Here is a 25,131-nt window from a genome sequence, read left to right as displayed (position 1 = left end):
GTCCTTTTCTGATAGTCAAAGCTGCAATGAGAAATCTGTCATTCTCCCAAGTATCACCAGTTAATTGCTCTTAGATGGTAACCAGACCTTCTCCTACTCAGAGCACATTCCAAGAGGTTGTAAAACAATTAACCAAAGGTCATTAAAAGGCAACTAACAATTTATTGTAGGTGCTAGGACAGAAGATAAAATACCAACTGGGCTTATCTATACAAACCTTCACTTTATAACTTATGGATTTAAACCTTCAGTGAACCTGTGGAGCTGAGACAGGTGATCGATGTTTAGCTAGATAATCACTCCTAATGGATATGCATGTAAACATTCTCTGCTGTAAACTTCTATTTCAATTTATGATTTGATTTTTTGTGTGAACTTGTGATGAACTTGTAACATGTGATCATGTATTCTGGAAGACGTATAAGTACCAAGGACAAAGAGACACGAAAGAATCATAGAGAACTAAGATCAATGGAGAGCTAAGATCAATAGAGGAGACTTTTTTGCCTTTCCCCACTTAGACTAGATTCTTTTCCCTTTCCCCACTTAGAGAATTTTTCCCTTTACCCACTCAGGATCTTTCTGCTTTTCCCCTTAGATAGCTTTCATAGGAAACTTTTTACAACTTGGTAATAAACTCTATAATTATTTATCTAAGTGTCTTCTCTTCCTGAGACCGGACTAGCAGGCTGAAAGTTAGAGCCCAGCAGTTCCTGCTGAGATAGACATATCTATCTATCTCTCTTGTGGCTTGAAGAAGAGGTGCTAGTTGCCAGAAACTGTAGTTTCTGGCCTCAGAGGATCACAGAAGGCAGATCAGCTACAACAGCACGGTAACTTAGGCTTAGATAAGTAAACGCTTTATTATACAGCATCCCTAAATATCTCAACAAAGTCCTACCCTCCGCCTAAGCTCTTCCCTCTCTACCCCAAAAGCCTCAAGAAGAACATCCCACTCCAGAGCTGCCCCCATCTCTCCCTCTCCCTCCCTCCCTCACTTCTCTTTCTGCCGCCACCTCCCTCCCATCCCCCAATAAAATTCTTACACGTGGAACTGTTTGGGCCCAGTGTACTGTGTTCAGACTCGAGCCTCTATTTTAACACATCAGTTATCACAGCTAATATCCACATATAAGCTTATACATACCAGATTTGTCTTTCAGGGTCTGGGTTACCTCACTCAGAATGATTTTTTTTTCCCGAGTTTCATCCATTTATCTGCAAATTTTATTTTTTTTTTTTAAAATGGCTGAGTAATACCTTATTGTGTGAATGTACCACATTTTCTTTATTCAGTCTTCTGTTGTACATCTAGGTTGTTTCCAATTTCTGGCTATTATGAGGCATCAATAGGCAACATGGTTGGGCAAATGTCTCAAATGGTAGGAAGAGTGGCTTTGCTGGATCTTGAGATAGATTCCCATTTTCCTGAGGAACCTCCAAGCTGATTTCCATAGTGACTGTACAAGTTTGTGGTCCTACCAGCAACGGATGAATGGAGACTTTATTTTTCTGCCTTGGACTTTAGAAGGTTGGGTGGAAAAGCTGCTCTAAATGGAGCTTATTTAAGCACACAGCCCGAGCACGGCTCACATCACCTTCCCCAGAAGCAGTCATTTTCCCTATTGCCATGGTCCTCCCACGGCGCTGCTGAGCGGCTGGAGCTATTCCGACACAGGAGTCAGTCACTCTAGCCGGTGACTTGGTGGCGGGCAGCGGCTGCCTGGCTTCCTGGCTCTGCCATGTTGGAAGCGCAGGGTTCTAACCATGGCTGCGAGCGCCAGGCTCCGACTGCCAGTCCCGCCAGCTCGGCAGGGCACGCCGTGGAAGTGCGGCCCGGGCTGTATCTGGGTGGGGCAGCGGCAGTGGCGGAACCGGGCCATCTGAGGGAGGCGGGCATCACCGCCGTGCTGACGGTGGACTCTGAACCGGCTTTCCCGGCTGGGGCTGGGTTCGAAGGTCTCCGGAGCCTCTTCGTGCCGGCGCTGGACAAACCCGAGACCGACCTGCTCAGCCACCTGGATCGCTGCGTGGCCTTCATCGGCCAGGCTCGCTCCGAAGGCCGCGCGGTGTTGGTGCACTGGTGAGTGCCACGTGCAGGGGGGCGGTGCCTTGCACCGGGTCTCGCCTCTCTGCAGAGGCGCCCAAAAGTGGAGGTTCCAGGCTGTCAGAGCCAAGACCCTCGTTCCTCATCTTCCCTTGGGGTGTGTGGTTCCAATGAGGGTTCCAAAACCCGCCCTTGGTTAGTGTTTTGTTTGATTTCATCTTGCAGCAACTGTCTGTCTGTCTGTGCATCCATCTATCCGTCCATTCGTCCATCGTTCTATCTGCTTGTCTATATTTTGGGGGTTAGGTTAAAGTTTATCAGATTTGTAAGAGAAGTCAGACACTCAAGCCGGCGAATGTAATACAGGTCAGATGTATTGGGGTGAAAATACGTGATACTTCCTCGCCCTAAAGGCCACTGTGATTAACAAGGGAAAAACATGTGACTTTTTGTTTTTTGAGACTGGGTCTTACTGTATAGATCTGGCAGGCCTGGAACTCGCTATGTAGAGCAGGCTGGCTTCAAAAAGCACAGATGTCCACCTGCTTCTGTCCAGAGGGCTGCACACCTTGAGTGTGAAACCATGCTGGAGGATTTTTAATCAAAGTTATACGTGACGGGCAAGTTTAGAGAAACATTCACGGACCAAAGGAAAACTGTACTGACTGGTTTTGTGAGTCAACTTGATACAGGCTGGAGTTATCACAGAGAAAGGAGCTTCAGTTGGGGAAGTGCCTCCATGAGATCCAGCTGTGGGGCATTTTCTCAATTAGTGATCAAGGTCCCACCCACCTGGGCTGGTAGTCTTGGGTTCTATAAGAAAGCAAGCCAGGGAAAGCAAGCCAGTAAGGAACATCCCTCCATGGCCTCTGCATCAGCTCCTGCTTCCTGACCTGCTTGGGTTCCAGTCCCGACTTCCTTGGTGATGAACAGCAGCATGGAAGTGTAAGCTGAATAAACCCTTTCCTCCCCAACTTGCTTCTTGGTCATGATGTTTGTGCAGGAATAGAAACCCTGACTAAGACAAAAACGGTTCACATTCTTGGAATAATTAAGACTGGACAGTTGTATAGAAAAGTGATTGAGGCTGGGCGGTGGTGGCGCACGCCTTTAATCCCAGCACTGGGGAGGCAGAGGCAGAGGCAGGCGGACTTCTGAGTTCGAGGCCAGCCTGGTCTACAAAGTGAGTTCCAGGACAGCCAGGGCTATACAGAGAAACCCTGCCTCGGAAACAAAAACAAACCAAAAAACCAAAAATGAAATAAAATAAAAAATAAAGAAAGAAAAAAAAAAGAGGTTGGACAAGAGGAGTGTGACATAATGCTTAGCGAATGAGCCAGGAAAGTCAGCCTGACCTGTATTGAGCTGTTTCTTCTGGTGTATAGGCAAAGCCCTTTCTGGAATTATTGTCTTAGGATATATCAGACTAAATAGATCCGAGAATTGATTTGTCTTGCTAGCATGTTAGGCAAACATTCTGTTACTGTGGCGGCATAGCCCTAATCTTAAGAGAATGCCTTTGTGGCGGGTTCTTAGTAAGGTGGAGGAAAGTTAGAGTGATATTTTTCTCTCCATATTTTTGTTGTTTTTGTTTTTGAGATGGAAGGTTTGCTGTGTAGTCCAGACAGTCTCTTAAGCTTGCGGTCCTCCTGCATCTGCCTCCTAGTGCTGGTGTTATTACACATAAGCTACTTACGACTTCTGGAGTTTGTGCTTAGGATTGAAGAAGAGGTCTTCTAACCTCTCTGTCTTGCCCTAGGGTGAGTGGGGAGAGAGAGAAGCAAAAGCACGAATACTGAGATCTGGAGAGACTCCAACGTTAAGAGCAAAGGACCTTGGACCTTGGATTTGTCCTGTAGCCACTACATTTTTTTTTTTTTAAATGTACACAGAACGGTCAAAAAGTGTGGTTAGCTACTAAGCCCAACCTGATAGATCACAGGCTCTGATTCTTTCTCCCAGAAATCAGGTCATCCCTCAGCCCCCTGCAGCTCTCTGGGGCAGGAAGTTGACAGATGTCAGTTGTGACCTTACTCTCTTACAGGCCTCTTTCTCCCATCAGCACCTGTGAGCCTGACTAGGTCAGCACTACCCCCTTGCCCCCAGTCTCCAGATAACATTGATTTATAACTCTACTTTTATATAGTGTACTTCTGCCTTATGACTCTTGGCTTGGAGGCCAGCCTGGATAGGTCACCTATTGTGGAGCTTGCCTCCCTCCAAGGAAACAGTAAGAGTCAGAAATTCCACTTGTCTCCTGGAACTGAAGTCTCTTTCTCTTTGGAAACATATAAACATACATTCACACCCATACGTATATATATAGTCATATAAATATAACATATCTATGTAGTATATAGTTATATAGTATAAATAATTATAAATATATTAAATAGAATTATAATATAACATAACATATTACATATATATTATATGTGTGTGTGTCTCTCTTTATACACGTGTGTGTGTGTGTGTGTGTGTGTGTGTGTGTGTGTGTGTGTGTGTGTGTGTGTGTGTGTATGTATGGTGGAATGACTCTCCTTTCCCAGATTTGAAGGCCCACTTTTTCCCTTCAAGGCTGGCATCTTCTGCCTCTGGTATGATGGGATTTCTGCTAACCTCTCTCCTCGGTGCTGGAAAATGTCGGGGGGGGGGGGGGTAGCCTCAGGGCTTTCTTGCCTAACAAAGCTCACCTGAAGGGCTTTTTTGTGGTGTTCTTTCCTACAAACCCACAGTAAGTTAAAACACAACCTGATTCAGAATTATAGATCCCTTTTCATTAGGAGCAGGGGTAGTGGGGAAAGTCAGCAGATTTGGGAGGAACAGTAGGTGGGTTTTCAGTGGACAGGGAGGGACCGACAAGATCCTTCGAGCCTGTGCAACAGTGAAACAATCACAAATGATTGTTTTTGGAATACTGAGTTGGGTCAGCATAGAAGACAGCCGAGTGTGACAGTCAGCTGTGGTGTGGCGACAAACTTGGCTTTTCCCTGCTCTTTGAATATAATTAATGAAAAGTCAGGGAAGGGACCTGAAGTAACTTCTGTCATCTTTGTTGCTTCTTGGACTTTAAGCAACAAAGAAGATAAAGCCTGCCTTCACCTGCTGCTAATTTGAAGTAACTGGTATACTCTGATGCCTGCTAACTCCGATGCCTGCTAACTCAGTTCTCAAGACTGCAGTCAGCCCAGATTCTATTTCCTTTTTTTGGGAAGTGTTGAGATTAAATCCTGGGGCTTCACATGAGCAAGTGAAGTGCTTGTCTACCAGATGGACCCCCAGTCCCAAGAAGATTTTTTTTTTAAATGCTCTGTCTGGGCTGAGAGAGAGTGTCTGGTAAACGGGGTTATTGGGATATGAAGGATTCATGGGACTTGTCTAGGACATTGACAGGTATATTGCAGCAAAACCACAAGGCTAGGAAATCTTAGTAGGTGTTTGGGGATTCCAGAGCGGTCCTGTTGGAGTCCGACAGAGCCTCTTTGTTGGACGCTGTCTGTGTGCCAGCAGTTCTAAAGATTCACACGAGGACAGGAGGTAGTGATAAGAAGTGCGGAATCAGATCTGGAACAACTTGAAGTTCAGAGCCAAGGAGCCATGACAACAGTTAAAACATTTAAGGCAGTTCTTGTTGAATAGATAATGCATCCATATTGTTCAGAATTAAAAAGGAAAAAGGCAACAATTGACTCCTTTCGTGTGTTGACCGTATGTAAGAGGCAGTGGGCTAACTTGAATGGAAGTAGAAATGAGCTGGGCACACTGCACCTCACCTGCAATCCCAGCACTCGGGGATTGTCATGACTCAGAAGTGAGGTGGACCTAAACTTTACCATTAGCAGGCAGCTGGGCTTTGTCTTTTGTTTACTGATTGATTGATTGAGATAGGGTTTCTCTGTGTAGCCCTGGTCACTCTGGACTCACTGTGTAGACCAGGCTGGCCTCGAACTCACAGAGATCTGCCTGCCTCTGCCTCCCAAATGCTGGGATTAAAGGCGTGTGCCACCATGCCCAGCCTGGCGTGGTTTTTAATTGCTGCTATTTGCCGTTTTATTTTGAAGGTCTCTTTTTCAGTCATGCAGGAGTCAGTCGCAGTGTTGCTGTAGTGATGGCTTTTATAATGAAGACCGACCAGCTTACCTTTGAAAAAGCCTACGACATCCTCCGGACGGTCAAGCCAGAGGCTAAGTGAGTCCTCTGGAGTCCCAGTAATGCTTTTTCCTCTTTGAGCGTGTGTTTGTGTGTATGGTATATGTGTGTGTGCACATGTATGTGTGTATGGTGTGTGTCCCTGCACTTCCATTGGCCAAAGGCCAACTTAGGGTCTTCCTTTTTGGCTGTAAGCACTTCTCCTTTCTTCATGTCTTCTTAATCGAAAGAATCCAAACTTCATACTTGCTTATCATTGCAGAGTGAATGAGGGGTTTGAATGGCAACTGAAACTGTATGAGGCAATGGGATACGAAGTCGATACGTCCAGTGCCTTTTACAAGCAGTACCGTTTACAAAAGGTGACTGAGAAGTGTCCAAGTGAGTAGATACTGGGTACGGGTATGACTGGACTCTTCCGAGGTGTCATTTTCTTGGACACTAAATGCATTCTGTCACTTTCCAAGAATTCCTAGGAGGCAGAGACTTGTGGTTCCTTTTGTTGAGCAGAAAGTCACGGGGTTTGAAAATGGCTGGGACTGAAATCAGGCACCCCGTCTAGAGTGAAGGCTTGCTTGCTTTGCTTTCGTACCTCATTTTGCAACCTGGAGATTTTTGCTTTTAGTTTCCGAGTTTCGCATGCATCGCCTCAGTTTGGCATTGGGAGTTTATCTGAAAGTTTAGAAGCTTAATCCTGACTGTTGGATGCATTTCAATTATCTTGTAGAACTTTGGAATTTACCTCAGGAACTCTTCGCTGTTGACCCAACTACCATTTCACAGGGATTAAAAGATGACATTCTCTACAAATGCAGAAAATGCAGGTAAAATATTTTGTATCCTCTGGAAATTTTATCATCCTGACAACTGTAAAAAGCACTTCAAGCTTCATTTTTTTTTTTTCTGTAAAAAGAATTTGTTTAATTGAATAGTATGGAAATTTTAAGTCCAAACCTGTTTCAGAAAGAATGTAACCTAGTAGTCTGGTTGTAGGGGCTCCTGAAATTTTGAGTAGCACACTCAATGTTCTATTATTTTGACCTGTAAGAAGTACTGTACATTTCATCTGTGCTTTCCTTAATGCTTTCCTCTTTGGTGGTTTTACAGGCGGTCTTTATTTAGACATTCTAGTATTTTGGGTCATAGTGAAGGAAGTGGGCCAATAGCCTTTGCTCACAAGAGAACGGCGCCATCTTCTGTACTTACCACAGGGAGTCAGGCTCAGTGCACGTCTTACTTCATTGAGCCTGTGCAGTGGATGGAATCTACTCTGTTGGGCGTTATGGATGGACAGGTGAGAACACTGTTTGCTTTCTACAGTTTGATTGTATCATCCTTAGAGCCAGGGATGTGGCTCTGCTGGCCGAGTGCTTGCCTAATGTGTGTGAGGCCCTGGATTCCATCTCCAGCATCCCATAAACCAGGCTTCCCTAGCACTCGGGAGGTTGAGGCAGGAGGACCAGTCGTTAAGGTCACCACAGGCTTGCAGTGAGTTTGAGACTCTCCCGACATTCATGAGACAACACAACAGCTGCACCTTTCTTTACTTTTAACGCTTGTATCCCATTTTCTTTATTTTGTCCATGGTGTGTGTACCTGTGGGGAGGTTTGGGTGCCACACACGCACGTGGAAGGCGGAGGACCTTGTGGAAGTGGATTTTCTCTGTTCACCATGTGGGTCTCAGGACCAAGCTCAGGTCACCAGGCTTGGCCAGAGGGCCTTGGCCGCTTGTGCCATCTTACTGACCGGACAGAAACCAAAACAAGTCAACGCCATATTTAACATTTCCTTCCTGAAGAGTCTGAGGATCACACCTTTTTAGAATACGGGCAAGGTTATCAAAAATAAATGATTTTGAGCCCGGCGTGGAGGCATGCACTTTTAATCCCAGCACTCCGGAGGCAGAGGCAGGTGGATTTCTGAGTTCGAGGCCAGCCTGGTCTACAAAGTGAGTTCCAGGACAGCCAGGGCTACACAGAGAAACCCTGTCTCGAAAAACCAAAAAAAAAAAAAAAAAAAAAACAACCAAAAAAAAACCCCCAAAATCAATCAATCAAGCAATCAATAAATGATTTCTTTTTAAAATAAACTCAAGATCTTATCCATGTAAGCATGTATTCTACCATGAAACTATGCCCACATTACCCAAGTAAAATGTTTTTAAAAATTAGCTGATTTAAATACATTAGCTACATTTGATGGAGAACCACTCATCCAAGTTAGATTTCTTTTAAAGCTGTTATTTATGTCTTCAAATGTAAGACTAACATTTTAAGAGTAATTAGATAAATCACAAAATTAAATAGGGGGCCGATAAATCAAGGTAAAATTTGGTTTAAGATAGATTTTTCTCATTTAGCTTCATGGCACACACTGTCTAGTCTTCTGATCTTTGAATCTGATACATTTGCCATGGAATGCGTTTCATTCCCTATTAAAGAATGGAGCTCAGAGGCATCTCCTGAAACCCTCACAATTTGCTTTTCTGCATACTTGATATAACTTTAAAAAAAAAGATTTATTTATTTTATGTATATGAGTACACTGTAGCTGTACAGAAGGTTGTGAGCCTTCATGTGGTTGTCGGGAATTGTATTTAGGACCTCTGCTTGCTCCATTCGGCCCCGCTCGCTCAGTCCCTGCTTGCTCTGACCCAAAGATATATTTATTATTATATGTAAGTACACTGTAGCTATCTTCAGACACACCAAAGAGGGCATCAGAGCTCATTACAGATGGTTGTGAGCCACCATGTGGTTGCTGGGATTTGAACTCAGGACCTCTGGAAGAACAGTCAGTGCTCTTAACCGCTGAGCCATCTCACAAGCCCAACTTTTTATTTTATTTTTTTATGCTGGGGTCTAATCCAGGACACTTACATGCTCTATACATTCCCCGTGAGCTACAACTCAAGCCTGTGTAATAACAATCTTAATGAATTCGAAAGGTTGAGTGGGTATATAAAAGTTTGTACAACAGATTCTTTATAAAGCCTTTTATATGCTATCTCATTTGAGAATATACCCACCCATGATTAAGAATCTTTTATAAAAATGGCTTTACTCTGTTGTCTGTGAGCATTCATTTTACAGGCTAAATGAAGGCAGCCATCTGTTGATGTACTTGCTGTCTGGAGAGTGGTATCCACATGTTCAGATTGAACTGCTTTAAGCCAGCTTTATTTATGTGTGATTCAGCCAGTTTATGTAGTTTTTGTTTTGTTTGATATCTATCTATCTATCTATCTATCTATCTATCTATCTATCTATCTATCTATCTATCTATCTATCTATCTATTATATGTAAGTACACTGTAGCTATCTTCAGACACACCAAAGAGGGCGTCAGATCTCATTACGGATGGTTGTGAGCCACCATGTGGTTGCTGGTAATTGAACTCATGACCTCTGGAAGAGCAGTCAGTGCTCTTAACCACTGAGCCATCTCTCCAGACCCGGTTCTTTTTTAATTATAGTTGCAGAGGTTGTTTTTTGTTTTTGTTTGTTTGTTTGTTTGTTTTGTAATCCTCACACTCAGTATACTTGTCGGGGTCACTCTGAGTTTTTGGTGGTGTTTGTTTCACTCTGGTTTTTGAGACAGAGTTTTGCTCTGTGGCCTGAGTTGTGCGTGAACTCATCCCTTGCTCTCAGCCTTCTGAGTGGTAGCACTACAGATACGCATTGCCAAGCCTGGCCCCTGTTCTGTGTTGAGTTTTGAGATAGAATCTCATGTAGCCCAGGCTGGCCTCCATCTCCTGGTCCTCCTGCATCTACCTAGCAGGTGCTGGAATTACAAGAATGCTTAGCTATGCCTCGCGCTCGCTCTCTCTCTCTCCTCATTCCTATGATTAGGATTTGTCATAGAGCTTTCAAGGTCAGAGGAATCCAGTTTTGGCTTTTGTGCTTTTGGCTTGCTGCCTTAATTTAGCCTGTAAAATGAGTGCACACGGACATGAAGAAAAGGCATTTTTGTAAAAGATTCTACATCATGGGTGGGTGTAGTGAACAGTCCATGCCTTTTATCCCAGCATTCAGGAGGCAGAGTCAGCTGCATTTCTGTGAGTTTAAGGTAAGTCTTGCCTACATAGAGAGTTCCAGGCTAGCCAGGGCTACATAGATATTTTAATACTTTTTTGTTTGTTTGTTTGTTTTGTTTGTTTGTTTGTTTTTCGAGACAGGGTTTCTCTGTATAGCCCTGGCTGTCCTGGAACTGTAGACCAGGCTGGCCTCAAACTCAGAAATCCGCCTGCCTCTGTCTCCTAAGTGCTGGGATTAAAGGCATGCCACCACACCCGGCATATTTTAAAACTTTAAATAAAGATCTAAGTTACATCTGTGTTTGTTTCTTTGTACATGTATTTGTGATTTCCATAGAAGAGATACTTAGAAATGGAACTCGTTGCTCAACAACCCCATTAAGGCTAACATTCAAAAAGCACATACAGAATTTCTTCTCACTAAGAGAATGTATATACACATTCTTTGTCTCCTTCATCATACTAGATACTATAAAATGTTTGTGGAGTAAATACAGTGTTAACTCTAAGATGCCCCTGACTTTTCATGTTTACTACTGCAGATTAGTAAATTTACCTATTTACCAGCTCATAGGTTTCTGTTGCTGTGAAAAACACCGTGGCCAAAAGCAGTCTGGGAGGAAAGGGTTTAGTTCATGTTATGGCTTACAGTCTGTCTTCTAGGAAGCCAAAGCGGAACCTGGAGGCTGGAACTGAAGCAGAGACCATGGCCAAACTCTGCTTTCTTACTGGCTTGGTCTTTATGGCCTACTCAGCCTGCTTTCTTATATAAACCAGGCCCACCTAATCCAGGGGTAACACCACCCATAGTGGGCTACCCCTCCCCCGCCCCAAGCAATCATTAATCAAGAGAATGCCCTGTAACCCTTTGGGCTTTTCTAAGTCTACCCCTGCTCCTGAATAACGACATGAAGACTTATGTATGCCTTGGCCTTAAGCGAGGCTCGTTTTCTGATTAGTTTGCAACTTGTATCAACTCATTTTTATTATTCCTTGTCTGCCATGTGGTTGCTTATCTTTCCTCAGTTTTATAAGTCCAACTTCCTCTGGGTGGTGAATCTCCTCACACCTGACTCTCAGACCTTCCACCTTCTACTTCCTGCCTTTGCCAACAGGCCCTAGGCTTTTTATCTTATCCTCAGGCAAGGAAGGCCAGACACATCTTCACACAGTGCATGTAAACATGTCTATATGGCCCCTACAGGCCAGTCTGATGGAGACAATTCCCCAGCCAAGATTTCTTCTTCCCAGTTGACTAGTTGGTGTCGAGGTGACAGAACTGGCTCATCAGCCAGTTATAGTTTCTTTTTCTATAAAGTGTTTTATAGCTATGCTTTTGCTTCATATGTAGGAGCTGTTGGAATATTATAGATAAGCTTCATCAAGTAGTTTTTTTCTCATCTCAAACTTATAGTATATTTTGTCACGTTAAAGATTAAGGAAGCAGAGAAATGTGTGTATGTTTGTATGTGTGTGTGGCCTATGTAGCCTAGGCTGGCTTTGTATGTGCTATGTAGTTGAGGTTATCCTCAAACTCTTTTTGGTCTAACTACCTGTGTTTTTTTTTTTTTTCTACTTGTGTTTCTGAGTTTTATGTATAGACAAATAAAACTTAGCTATTTATTTATTTGGGAAAGGAGCACGTGCGCCATGGCACATGTGTGGAGGCCAGGACAGTTTTCTTCTTTCTACCTTTGCATGAGTTCCAGGGATCGAACCCGGGTCATGAGGTTTGCTTGGCAAATGCCTTTACACACTCATCCATCTCGCTGGCTCTATGACCGGATTGTCATACGACAATATTGTAGCTCAGTATTTAAAATAAAAATCCCTACCCAGACCATGCACACTGAACATCCCCAAATGGTAATGCTCTCACTAGCATTAGAGAAAGTGCAGTTGCCTTGGTGAGTACCTTGGGTCCCTCGTACTGGAACATCAGTGTCTGACCTATGTGCTTCTGACACAGGGGGTCGGAGACGAAGAGAGTCTGACTGTGCATTGCCACCCTTCACCCTGATGTGGTCCAACTTGGAATCCTGCTATAAACTGAATAGGAACCAAGTGTTTGTTACCTGCTTAAAAACATTCTTAGTTGCTTTGAGCTTTGCATTTCCCCTTCAACCTGGGTTCTTGTTCCTCCTCTTCAAATATCAAGTACCTCTTCTGTAGTATTCCAGTTAATGATCAGATAAGGAAGTGTATCTTATGTATGTGGAAACATTACAAATTCCTCGATGACAGGAACCACGCCTTAGCTATTTAAAATTCTGTATCGTCAAAGATAGTTGCTGAACGTGTATAAAAGTGGACATAGTAACACATTTGCTTTTTTTTTCCCCTCAGCTTCTTTGCCCAAAATGCAGTGCCAAGTTGGGTTCCTTTAACTGGTATGGTGAACAGTGCTCCTGTGGTCGATGGATAACCCCTGCTTTTCAAATACACAAGAACAGAGTGGATGAAATGAAAATGTTGCCGGTGCTGGGATCACAGACAAAGAAGCTGTGAACTTAGGACCCAGCTTGGGCTAGATCCTGTGAAAGGCACTTCCCCGTTGTCATCATTCATGGTGGATGTCAAACTTCTTTTGGAATGTCCAAAGACAGTTACTGACTGTAACAGCTGTGGGTTGGTAGCTTATTATGTGGCATATATACAGTTACGTTGCTTGGCAATTCAGATATTTAGTTATGTAAGTTGGATTTGTTATTAAAATCTTTTATAACCCAGGTCCTGTGTTAGATGGTTTAAAGCTTTTATGCTGTTTGATCTAGCTCAAGCTTTAAGCATGTTAGGCAAGCATTCTACCTCTGAGCTGAATCTAGAGCTTCTTATGGTTTTGAAAGCTATGCTGTGTTGTATGTTGGTTATGTGATCTTAAAGACTAGATGGCTAAAATTGTATGTAAAATCTTTAAACTGTCAGTATCCAGGATACTTCTTGGTTTTTTAGAAATATGAAGCAAAATTGGCTGTATTTTGAAAAGTTATTTCTGTGTCTCCTTTAAGGGAGATTAGTAATCCTACACATGCTCTTTGGTGGCTCCTTCTAGGGAGCTGTGACTATATCTATTCCTCCTACATAGAGCACTGACAGAGCGGAGACGGTGCCACTCAAGTCCCTCCTGGTGAACTGATGAGTTTAGCGGGTCACCTACAGGAGCATGGCCAACAGGTTCATTAATGCAGGTGCATTACCAGGAAGGCAGCATGGGTAACCAATCAGGAAAGCTGCAATCTTTTTTTTTTTTTTTTTTTTTTGAAAATTATAGTATCACAACAGAAAAATCTAAATTTTATACATTAGCAGAGAATGTATTTCTTTTAGACTACAGTCAAATATTCCTGGCCCAGACCTCAGTTAAGACAATTATTAACTCATATTCATTCTTTGCTTTATTGTTTTTCTCTCTCTTCAGCAAAAAAAAAGAAGGAAGGCAAAAGGAAGAATGGATACAGATTTAGCGGAAAGCTCTGGTCCTATAGCTTCCTTCTCAGTTTGCAGGCAGCTCATGCAGGGGAATATCTTCTCCCACTGATCAGTTTATATGGCCTTTGGGAAGGAGCCTTGTTAATATCTCTCTTGTTAATCCCACCTTGAGGTGGGAGGGTGCAGTGGGGATACGGATGAATGGATATAAATGAGTGTGTGTGTTTGTCTGTTTGTCTGTCTGTCTGAGACAGGGTTTCTCTGTTTAGCCCTGGTGTACTGGCTAGTTTTGTGTCAACTTGACACAGCTGGAGTTATCACAGAGAAAGGAGCTTCAGTTGAGGAAATGCCTCCATGAGATCCAACTGTAAGGCATTTTCTCAATTAGTGATCAAGGGGGAAAGGCCCCTTGTGGGTGGGACCATCTCTGGGCTGGTAGTCTTGGGTTTTATAAGAGAGCAGGCTGAGCAAGCCAGGTGAAGCAAGCCAGTAAAGAACATCTCTCCATGGCCTCTGCATCAGCTCCTGCTTTCTGACCTGCTTGAGTTCCAGTCCTGCATCCTTTGGTGATCAACAGCAGTATGGAAATGTAAGCCGAATAAACCCTTTCCTCCCCAACTTGCTTCTTGGTCATGATGTTTGTGCAGGAATAGAAACCCTGACTAAGACACCTGGCTATCCTATAACTCACTCTGTAGACCAGGCTGGCCTGATAAGAGATCCAACTGCTTTTGCCTCTTGAGAGTGCCAGAATTAAAGGCCTGTGTAACTACGTGTGGCCAGATTAGCTACTGAAGTCCCTATAGTTACTAGAATTGACTTTATTTGTTTATTGTTAGAATTAGACTTAATTAGATATTTGAAATTTTACATGAAATCAGACTTAGCAAAAACAGTCTATGACCCTAAGACATTTTTACTTAACTGATATTGAGCTGGGCAGTGGTGGCGCATGCCTTTAATCCTAGCACAGGGGAGACAAAGGCAGGCAGATCTCTGTAGTTTGAGGCCAGCCTTGTCTACAGAGCAAGTTCTAGAGCAGCCAGGGCTATACAGAGAAACCCTGTCTCGAAAAACCAAAAAAACAAACCCTGTCTCAAAAACAAACAAACACGGCATTGACATGGAAATAATTTTTAAATAATGTGAACAATAATTGTCTTTAAACATGCCTAGTTAGTTTGGGAAGGGTGTTACTAGTGATGATTCTTAAGACCTTGGGCTGGAGAGATGGCTCAGCGGTTAAGAGCACTGGCTGTTCTCCCAGAGGTCCTGAGTTCAATTCCTAGCAATCACATGGTGTTTGATGCCCTCTTCTGGCATTCAGGAGTACATGCAGATAGAGCACTCATATACATAAACTAAATCCTTAAAAGAAAAATCTTAAAAAAGGAAAAGAAAGACTCCTGAAGCCTCTGGAAACTAGCATATAATAGTATTTCTTAAGCAAGAAGAAATTCTTTCATTTTAGTCTTTGATAAAATTTGTTAACTTTTTTCTCCTTCAGCATCAAAGCGTTTCAAGACCTTGTGGGTCTATAAGAGAGCCTCTTTGTAAGCAAAAAATGGTTGAAGAGGTGCAATCTCATATGACTCAACTCACCATTTTATTCATCCGACACCACAGGATGTAGCAGAGAGTAGCCTATTTCATTTGAAGCTCCATTTTCTAGTCTACCATGTAATGTACACGGAGAAATGTGTGCACCATTGTAGGGATACAGTGAACAAACCAGACAAGCGGCGGCTGCTTTCTGGCTCCCTACATTCCAGCTGGAAGGGACAATACCTTTTAGAAAGCTAATTGTATGTAACAGTGCGGAAATGGGTGGGAAACCTATCTCTTTATGCAAAGCCCAGCCAGGGCGGTGGTGCATGCCTGCCATTCCAGGACTCTGGAGGTGGAGGCCTGAGGATCAGGAGTCCTGGAGTGAGCTCTGTAGGAAGCTGAGTAGAGGCCAGTCTGGCTACCAGAATCTCAAACAAAGCAACAGAAAAACAGATCAAGGTGTGTTTACACTGCTCTGGGCCATTGGGCAGCGGGACCTGAGTGTCCACCCTCTTGCTGGGTCAGGTAGGTGTTACCAGGAACCAAAATTTTGGTTCCCCTGGCCAACGTGTTAGGCTTGGTGAGGTTGGTGTGGGCAGCTAAGTGGTGGCTGGCCCTGGATTAAGTGCACTACAACAAATGGTATCCAACCTCTGGGTCTCTCCAGGCTTGAAAAAAATATTCTGGGCTGGTGAGATGGCTCAGTGGGTAAGAGCACCCGACTGCTCTTCCGAAGGTCCGCAGTTCAAATCCCAGCAACCACATGGTGGCTCACAACCATCCGTAATGAGATCTGACACCCTCTTCTGGAGTGTCTGAAGACAGCTACAGTGTACTTACATATAACCAATAAATAAATTTTTAAAAAAATATATTCTTTGACAGTTTCAATCACACAATCACCACACATCTCCTTCCTCCTTTCCCACCCTTAACCCCCCACCCCCAACTTTCATGGTTTTTTGTTTCTCTTTTGTGAGCGGCTAACTTTAACTAGCACTATCTCTGAGCACGGATGTGGTTGAATCCAAATCAGATCCAAGACTGACAGTAGAAATCTTAACTTTAATCTCTATATCCCAATGTTTGGCTTCCCTCTTCAGGGTAATATATAACTTATAGTGTAATGCTGATCTGATAAAATCTAATAGTCTGATGAGACACAATAAAACTAAGGTGTGATTTCATTAGTTTCTTTTTTTTTTCCCTCAAGCCAGTAGTGATTGGTAGGTTACCACTAGAGTATAAACTAAGGCTTACCAATTATCTCCAGGTTACATATTCATGACCAATAAATGGTTTTACTCTTTTAATGAACATACTTTCATAGTGACCTTGGAGTCAGGTTTGAATTTAGAATTGTGAAGAATTCTGCAAAAATAAAAGTTAAGTCTCCCCAGTGTAAAACTGGTAGCTTTAGGAACAAATTAAAAATCCCTATAGTTGGCAGACTTACAAAGTAGGCAGTTATACAGACAAGACTTAGGTTTCTTCAACATCTGGCACCAAGGGAAGTGGGCCTATGGAAGTCAGTTAAACAGCATTGATCTAACTTCATTTGCACAAGCCAACTCTAGATAGACATTATAATTTCATTTTTACGCGTATGTGTGTAAATTTGTTTGAGTTTATGTGCCCCACATATGTGGAGGATCCCTTGGAGCAGAAAAGAGCGTCCTGCCCCCTGGAACTAGAGTTACAGATGGTTGTGTGCTGTCATGTGGGAGCTGAGAACTGAACCCAGGTCCTCTGCAAGAATAGCAAGCACTCTTAACATAAAGGTTCTGGGAGGGAGGATAGATGAAACAGGAATGACAAATGGTTGAGGCTGGGGTGGTAGTAGCATGGGGATCCACCATACTTGTCTTTGTTAAATGTTAAAGGGTTACTGTCTGAACAACGTAAGACTCTTTTAAGTGGGAAATCCTAAGAAGCAAGCACACAGGCCAAGTGTAACAGTAACCGAATTCAGCAAGGGTTTTGGGCACAAGAGTGTGGTACAAAAGTCAATAGTGTCATTATATTCAAGATACCACGTAACAGAAATAATGAAAACTAAACTATAAAGTATGAAGAGGAAATCCTTAATGACCTCAGAATAGGCAAGGATTTCTTAAAATACAAGTATCAGACCCATAATAAAAGGTTGACAAATTCACTACACTCACCAGCTAGAGAGAGCAGAACCCCTATAAATAAAGACAAATGCTAAGCTAGGAGAAGATGCAACATATACATCAGTAAAATGAATTAAGTAGGCTATGTGGAGACCTACCTGCACATCACTAGGAGAAGGGGACCGAGTAGCACACTTTATGAAAGAGTGGGTGGGTCACAACAGGGCACAGTCTAATGAACATGAAGGAATTCAGCCAGAGAAATGTAAACTATAGTCACACCGATTCATAGTGACAGAAATTGTAAAAGTCTGATCATATCTAGTCTTGGCGTATATGTTGGTGAGGATGTAAACTGCTAATTTAGCAAGTGACCCAGCACACATGTGAAAGGCAGAGTTGCAGAGAATATATCTTATGTACTGGTAAACAATTCAAAGACCCAGATGTCCGTCTCAGGTAAACAAGTATGATGCTATGTATTTAAGGGAATGTAGAAATTAAAACCCCGAGAGAGCTTCAAAGAGTAATGAATGCCTAGTGACAATAATTTGGAGAACATTTCCGTGTTATACATTTATGTGAATTAAAAAAGAAATTCCCCAACACTCAACATATATATTTACAAACAGGTTTAAACATGGTAAAAGTAAATATAAAAAATGGACTAAAGGCTGGGCGGTGGTGGTACACGCCTTTAATCTCAGCACTCGGGAGGCAGAGGCAGGCGGATTTCTGAGGCTACAGAGTTCCAGGACAGCCAGGGCTACACAGAGAAATCCTGTCTCGAAAAAAAAATTTTTTTTTTAAAATTTATATATATATAATTCCAACGACGAAAGGAATGTCATTTGTCGTAGGGGGACTTCAGAATCGCGAGTGTGCGTGTGTTCGTGTATGTATGCATGTATGTGCACGCGCGTGCTGCGTATTGCACATGCATGTGTGTATGTATGTGTGTATGTATGTGTGTGTATGTATATATGTATGTATGTGCGCGCGGGCGGTGCATTGCACGTGTGTATGCGGGTGTGGTCCCAGCCGGACTTCACGAATTCTGACCTGGCTTTCCTCTCACCTTGTTGCATTCCGCAATCGCAATCGGTAGTAACCGCAGCCACGAGGAGCTCGGAGGATTCTGGGAAGCATTTATGTTTGTTTGTAACCATGGGAAAAGTTCCTCTCGGTCCTAGAGGGATCCGTGTTCATTCACCGTCTGGGTTTGAATGCAGTCCCTGGCTACTGAAATCGAGTAAAACCGAAAAGTAAACAACACTAAGTAGGTTCTCGAAACTGTTGTTTCAAATTGCTCACATTTTCCAGTTGGAATCCGTGATGCATGATTCTTCTCTAAAAATATTTAGAATTTTGGATTTTAGTAATAAGAGATTGACAGCTTATTGCGAGTTTTAGAAACTCTTCTTTAGGAGGTAAGTGCGGACATGGAGAATTTATCTTATATATTTTCTTTGTTTAAATTTGTTTGAAGGTGGGTTTTCTACAAGTATTATTTGTGAGAAAGTTTACCTCGGATTCTGTCCCAGTAAAGGAGTGGTTCTAACACATGTCGGAAATTTGTATTTTTCTTTATTTACCGTGTACGTGGAAAATTTTTACAGCGATTGAAAAGCATTTATAAATACAGAATCAGGTTTACTGTCAATTTCTAATTTCGTTCTGAGATGTCTATATCGTAGTATTAAGCACAAAGAACAAGCCACTATGATCAGGAGACTTTTCAGTTTTAGTACTATCAGCGAATTTTAACAAAGCGGTAAAATCTGCGTGCTCTTCGCTCAATTTAAAAAAAAAAAGAGAGAGAGGGAGAGAGAAACAAAAAAGAACAACCACAAAACCCCACAGCGGGACAGAAAGTGCTGAAATCCTCGTAGGGAAATATTTACTCACAAGTCTATTGAGTTTGCTTATCTGCTGACGTCTCCTTAGCTTTGGATCCCAGTTCCCGCGTGCGGTGAGATAGTTTGCCTCCGCCCGGCCACCGTCCGTGTCAGCGTTCAGCTTATTTTGTCCTCCGGCCGCCGCCGTTTCAGGTTACTCACCCATCCGAGTTGTGAGGGAGAGGTGTCTGTTTCGGGGAAGCCGGCTTGTGTTGCCGGCGCCATGGAGTCGCCTTTTAGTCCGGTTCTTCCTCATGGACCAGATGAAGACTGGGGTGAGTGGATCTGCGAATGTACCCGAGCTAGGTCGGGCCGCGTCTGCGGGTTTTTTTCTCCTCCCGATTTCCGCCCGGTGGCGGTGACAGGTGTGGACGACCCGTGTCCGGGGAGCGAGGCCACGGGTTGAGGGTCGTAGAAGAGGCTGGCAGAGCCTCTGGGCTTCTGTCCTGGCCGTAGCAATAATGGAATGATGTTCTAATTGAAATTGCTGTAGTTTTTCAGCGTGTGTTCCTGGTGGAAATTCCAGGTGATCGTGAGGGACCAGAACTTAGTAGGATGATGATTGTAGCTGCCCCAAAGGCTCCAAGCTATTTTCTCAGACTGTGGGCGTGTGGCTGGGGAGCGCTGAGTGTGTGTGTGTGTATGTGTGTGTGTGAGTGTGTGTGTGTGTGTGTGTGTGCGCGCGCGCGCACTGAACGTGTACGAGATATGTTGAGAAAACTTGGTTAAAATACAGAAGAAAATCCTTGGCTCCCAGCTTGAACTGTTGGTTTAAGACATAGATCCAAATTGGCAAAGAAGAAACTCTCCCAAGCACCTGACCTCGTGTCCCTGATTACTAGATCTAACACAAACTGATGTAATCCTGACTGCTGTCCAAACACAGCTCTGAAATCTCTTGTTAAGTCTATTTTTAGTGTTCAGGAAGGATGGACCAGAGAATGACAAGGAACAAGCTTTGGCATCCAAATCCTTAGAGAAAGCTGATAGTCCCTTCTCGATTTCAAGACAGAATGTTAACAGGATTATGTGTGTTAATATGTGAATGGAGTTCTGTAGGTGGCTCAATGGATCCTGTAGTGAGACTACATTGTCCTTCAGTTTTGGGGACACTTTTTTTTCATGGACTAACATTCCACTATAACATGAGTGGGCCCTCAACTAGGAAGTGTTGGAATCCTAGTTTAATTTAACAGTGGCAGATGCTCTCTACAATTACAATCTATAAAAGGTTTATTTTAATCTTTGGGCCGATTTTGACAACTTTCTGGAAAAAAAAAACCTTTAAATGTTCATTCTCCAGTTCATTTCCCCAGCTAAATGCTTTTGTTATAGTAACAGCAGTCACTTGTTTAGGACTTTATTTTGCTAAGCACACTACATGTGTTATTTATGTTATGTTCATAACAGTCCAATGAGGTCCCGCCATCCTATAGATGTTGAAACAGAGGTTGACAGAATCTGTTCTCTGAGTCTTAGACGAGTAAGTGATAAAGTAGGATCAGAACCAGGCTTATCTAACTTTGAAGTCTGTGCCTCTGGTTTTTCTACTCTGTAACACTTGCTCCCCCCCCCCCCCCCAAGCCTAGATTCTTCCTAATGCTAATGTTCTTAACAAGTCTACTTAGATATGTTGGGTAGTTACAATTAGAATTAGTTTTCTCAATCATTTGACCATTATGTTTGTGGCATTTCTTAAAGTATAACTAAAAGGCACTTCCTGATGGTATCGTTTTTGTCCTAGAGTCTGATTCTCAGCTGCATTTTCCTAACTCCTAATCTTGATTCTTCAACAATGCGCAGTTCTTTGTAGTCAGCTGACTGACTCCTTTCTCAGGTATCCTGCCCTGTCTCCTCTTGAATATGTCATTTCCCCAATGTTTTTTAGCCTTCCCTTTTCAGACTGTTAACAGTTGTCTCTTGGTTCAGTACTTTTATTCCCTCAGGTGTTCAGTAGGTAGGATAGATTTTGCAGGCATTAGAGTTGAACACTACTGTCTACTAGGGCTTCTTAATAAAATAATAGGTTCTTTGGTAGTTGCTGTTTTGAATTTTTGGTCAATTTACTGATGTATTTAGTAGTAATTTTAACAGCTGTACTGTTAAATTTTAAAAATTGGCTTTTATAATTGGTATTTCTTATGAAGAACAACTTGTACAATTTGAAGGACGTTATCTCAGCACAGGGTACGATGGGATGTACTTCTACTTTTTTATTTTCTAAATGTGATTAATGACACTTAGAGCGGACATCTGCAAGTGGTTTTTGAAAAGGTTCAGAGAGCAGCTATTTTAGGCATCACTGTCCTGTGGTCTCTGTCGAAACTGCTCTGCCACAGGGAAGAAACAGCCGTAGCAGAAGGTATAGATGGGCAAGCATGGCTGTGCTCCCACCAAGGCTATGGAGACTGGCATTTGGGTTACACACAAGTGCCTTTTGTTAGAGGCCATTGTGTAGCCCAGGCTGGCCTCAAACTTCTGATGTCCCTGCCTTAAGCCTTTGGAATGCTGGGATTACAAGCGTACAGTACCATACCTTGAGGTCTTTGAGGCAAGGTCTTGCTATATAGTGTAGGGTAGCCTACAGCTTTCAAAAGTTTCCTGCCTCTTGCTCCCCAATTATATTTAATGTGTCACTTAATAATCCTTTTTAAAAGTACAGCTTTAGAATTTTAGAGTAATTTAGATAGTACATGCAGTTCCATATATTTCTCTCTACTGTTCCCTCTACTGATGACATCTTACATTACTATGCTGGTTAGGTTTTTTGTTTGTTTTTAATTTGACACAAGCTAGAAACATCAGGAAAGAGGGAACCTTTATTGAGAAAATTCCTCCATCAGATTGTCATGCAGGCAAGTCTATGGGTCATTTTTTGATTAATGATTGATGTGAGAGGGCCCAGCCCACTGTGGGTGGTGCCAACCCTGGGCAGGTGGTTCTAGGGGGTATAATAAAGAAGGTGAGCAAGCCAGGAGGAGCAGCATTCTGACGTGGCTTCTGCTTCAGTTCCTGTTTCTAGGTTCCTGCCCAGACTTTCTTTCATGTAGACACATGTAAGCCAAGTAAACTCTCCCCCAAGTTACTTTTGGCCATGGTGTTTTATTACAGCAACGGAAGGCAAACTAAAGCAATTAGTATTGTACTGTCAAGATGGAGGCGCTAGGGCTGGTGAGATGGCTCAGCGGTTAAGAGCACTGACTGCTCTTCTGAATGTCCTGAGTTCAGATCCCAGCAACCACATGGTGGCTCACAACCATCCATAATGAGATCTGACACCCTCTTCTGGGGTGTCTGAAGACAGCTACAGTGTACTTACATATAATAAATAAACACATCTTAAAAAAAAAGATGGAGAAGCTAATGTTTTTTTTTCTTTCTTTCTTCCTTTTTTTTTTTTTTTCCTTTTTTTTTCTTTTTGACATAGGGTCTTCTTATGGAGTCTAACTTGGCCTGGAATATTTGATGTAACCAGGCTTGCCTTGAATTCTTAATGCTCTTGTCTCAGCTTCCCAAATACTAGAATTAAAGGCATGAGCCACCACACCAGGCTTGATACATTAGTGTTAAGGATGAGCCTTAATACAGGGGTTTTGACAAACATAATACAACAAGCCCATCATTACAGTGTTGTGTATAGTAGTGTGAGTGTCTCTCTCCTAAACATTCTCTAAGCTCCACCTGCTCATCTCAGACCTCAGAACAGAGCTTCTCACTGTCGCCACCATTTTGCTTTTGTTGTGTAGTTGGAACCGAGTAGTATAACCTTTTCAAATTGGCTTCTTTACTCAGTAGTATGCATTTGAAGTTCCTGTGTCTGTGGCTTGATGACTTACTTTCTAGTACAGAGTAGTGCTAAATATATGGGGTTTGGACAAATGTATAATGAGAGGGATCTGTCATTACAGTAGTCTACAAGGCATGGAGGATGCTAGCTAGCATGCTCAGGTTTTGATGGTAGCCTTCTTCTTCACTTGTAGATGACTGCTTTCTTGCTGTGTCCTCACGTGGTACCGAGGAGAGTTACCCTCTTCCCACACCATCATCTAACCTTAGCAGTCTCCTCAGGATTCTGTCAGACGTAGCCATATTGGGAATTAGGGTTTCAATATGGCTTTGGGAGGACCTAACTCAGTTTATGTTAATATATCTGCTTATCTGTTTATATATCTTTGCATATATGTTTATATGTCTATATGTAATTTGTATATCTGTTTACATGTTGCTATCTTGGTGCTTCCAGTTTTTAGCAGTTACACATGTAGCTGCTCTAACCATCTGTGTGCAGGTTTTTGTGTTGGTGTAAATTTTCGTATCATTTGGTCTGATTGAGTAGGTTTGGTTTATAGTAAACTGCCAAACTTGCAGTTCTGTGTCTCCATCAGCAGTGAGTGGACGTTTCTGTTTGCTGGTATTTGCTGTTGCCTGTACTTTGGAGTTTAGCCATTTTATTGGGCATGTGGTGGTACCTTGTTTTAATTGCAAATTTCTAGTATTTCATGGTGTTGGTCATCTTTCCACGGCTAGTTTGCAATCTTTCCTTTCCCTCTTCTTTCCTCCCCTCTTCCTGTCACTCGAGTTGTGCAGAAGTCACTCTTTCTTTTTTTTTTTTAAAGCCACATAAGAAATGTGTGCCAAGCCAAAAAGCTTCCTGCCACTGCGGTTTCTCTCATGCCTTTAGGATCTCCTGTGAAGCCTCTCTTCCTTTTCTTGCCCTAATCAAAGCATGACACTCCCCTGATGACACAGCTTTCCCCGCTTTCTGCACACAGCAACTCAGAATATAGTAGGTGTTTTCTTATCCTTCTCTGCCATCTCCAGAACATCTCCTGTCCTCCATATTAAGTATCTAGGTGTAAATCTTATTTGGTCACAGTATACAGTCCTCCACCTCGTTCTGCTGCTGAGGTCTGCTGATTCTTCAGTCACTTTCAGTCCCTTCTCAGAAAATGTAGCTGTTACTTTCTCCATCATGCTGCTGTTGGGATTCTTGGATATCTCAGTAGGCTTGGCCAGTCTATTCTTTGGTCTTGTTTCTCTCTCTCTCTCTCTGATGATTGTTCCCCCAAAGCTTTCCTCTTCAGCCTCTTACTCTCTCCCCTTTCGTGCTCTGAGTGAGAACTTGCAGTCCCTCTCTCTCTCTCATCTCATTCACCCACATGCTTGCCTTGCCCCCATGGAGATGCTGAGGATGACCTCTCGGTAGAGAGAGACCAGTTTTCCCTGTGAGTTTCAACTCCCTCCTGCTTTACTAGAAATGCAACCCAAGCGCTTTTCCTAAGTATTTCTCCCATCTCTGTTAGAAAACAGATGTATAGTTGGTTATCTTCTCCTGTTTGGAGGGGAAAATGCCAGACTTCCCTTAGATGTCACTTCCTCTGTTGTTATCAAATTTCTCCTCCTCCTCTTCCCCCACCACCTTTTTTCTTGAAAGTTCATGTTTAACCGCCGTTAAACCAACATTTCTTCTTTTAGCTCTCTTTTGTTATATTGATTTCTTTGTTTGCCTGTGGAGGTGGTGGTGTGCATGTCAAGGCACACAGGTGATTATCTTCAGGATTGATTTTTTTTTTCCCTCCCATCACGTGAGTCCTGGGGATCAAACTTGGAGCACCAGACTCAGCAGCGAGCACTTTTACTTCTGAGCTGTCTGTGGCCCCCATATTTCATCTTACTGAAAATAATAAGACTCTGGTCAGGCCGAGATAGAGTTAAAAAGCAAGGTCACTGTGGTGTAGTAAACAAATAAGCGGTCAGGGCAGAGGGAGGCGAGGTGGAAAAGCTTGCTAAGAAAGCTAAGAATCCCAGCTGCTGTCATAGAGGGAAGTCTAAGTGTCGGAGGTGTGAACTCACTCCATGGAAAGGACATGGGGGTAGGTAGTAGATTTAATCCTTTAGAACGGTAC

At 42.9% G+C, this 25,131-nt stretch overlaps 2 protein-coding genes and 1 long non-coding RNA gene across 10 annotated transcripts in view; 2 read left to right on the top strand and 1 right to left on the bottom strand.

The window, feature by feature from the left end:
- The first annotated feature begins 1,609 nt into the window (after positions 1-1,609).
- On the top strand, positions 1,610-12,963 carry Dusp12 (dual specificity phosphatase 12). Of its 5 annotated transcripts, none has more exons than NM_001356486.1 (6): positions 1,610-2,083; positions 6,109-6,235; positions 6,459-6,577; positions 6,924-7,020; positions 7,304-7,490; positions 12,580-12,963. In NM_001356486.1, the coding sequence occupies exons 2-6, from the start codon at positions 6,156-6,158 to the stop codon at positions 12,739-12,741; spliced, it is 645 nt and encodes a 214-aa protein (NP_001343415.1). In that variant the 5' UTR covers positions 1,610-2,083; positions 6,109-6,155; the 3' UTR covers positions 12,742-12,963. The 5 variants fall into 5 exon arrangements, 3 of the variants coding, with proteins under 3 accessions (NP_001343415.1, NP_075662.2, NP_001343414.1); NM_023173.2 differs by having other exon boundaries at positions 6,122-6,235; positions 12,580-12,962; NR_151476.1 differs by lacking the exon at positions 6,459-6,577 and having other exon boundaries at positions 6,122-6,235.
- Positions 12,964-16,405: 3,442 nt separating this feature from the next.
- Gm9929 lies at positions 16,406-19,320 on the bottom strand. 2 transcript variants are annotated; one of them, XR_003948181.1, is made up of 2 exons: positions 19,236-19,320; positions 16,406-18,569 (listed from the first exon to the last, which is right to left on the bottom strand). It is a non-coding gene; the product is annotated as a predicted gene 9929 (long non-coding RNA). The 2 variants fall into 2 exon arrangements; XR_003948183.1 differs by having other exon boundaries at positions 16,406-18,566; positions 19,236-19,295.
- The window catches only part of Atf6 (activating transcription factor 6), a 164,129-nt gene continuing 157,562 nt past the window's right edge, over positions 18,565-25,131 (top strand). For 2 of the 3 annotated variants that reach the window (XM_030253420.1, XM_011238796.3), the window contains exons 1-2: positions 18,565-18,757; positions 19,275-19,500. In XM_030253420.1, the coding sequence (XP_030109280.1) occupies positions 19,449-19,500 (52 nt within the window). In that variant the 5' untranslated portion in view covers positions 18,565-18,757; positions 19,275-19,448. Of the gene's footprint in view, positions 18,758-19,274; positions 19,501-25,131 lie in introns of those variants that run through there. The other variant, NM_001081304.1, reaches the window with a different exon arrangement.

This window comes from Mus musculus, chromosome 1 (genome assembly GCF_000001635.26).
Source record: "Mus musculus strain C57BL/6J chromosome 1, GRCm38.p6 C57BL/6J".
NCBI lineage: Eukaryota > Metazoa > Chordata > Mammalia > Rodentia > Muridae > Mus > Mus musculus.
This window is presented reverse-complemented; position numbering and strand designations above follow the sequence as displayed.

Excerpts from the sequence above, each read along its gene's own strand:
- Dusp12 (NM_023173.2), top strand. The coding sequence starts at position 1,743 with ATGTTGGAAGCGCAGGGTTCTAACCATGGCTGCGAGCGCCAGGCTCCG. Across the intron at positions 7,021-7,303 it reads TACAAATGCAGAAAATGCAG|GCGGTCTTTATTTAGACATT; the intron begins GTAAAATATTTT and ends GTGGTTTTACAG. Across the intron at positions 7,491-12,579 it reads TGGGCGTTATGGATGGACAG|CTTCTTTGCCCAAAATGCAG; the intron begins GTGAGAACACTG and ends TTTTCCCCTCAG.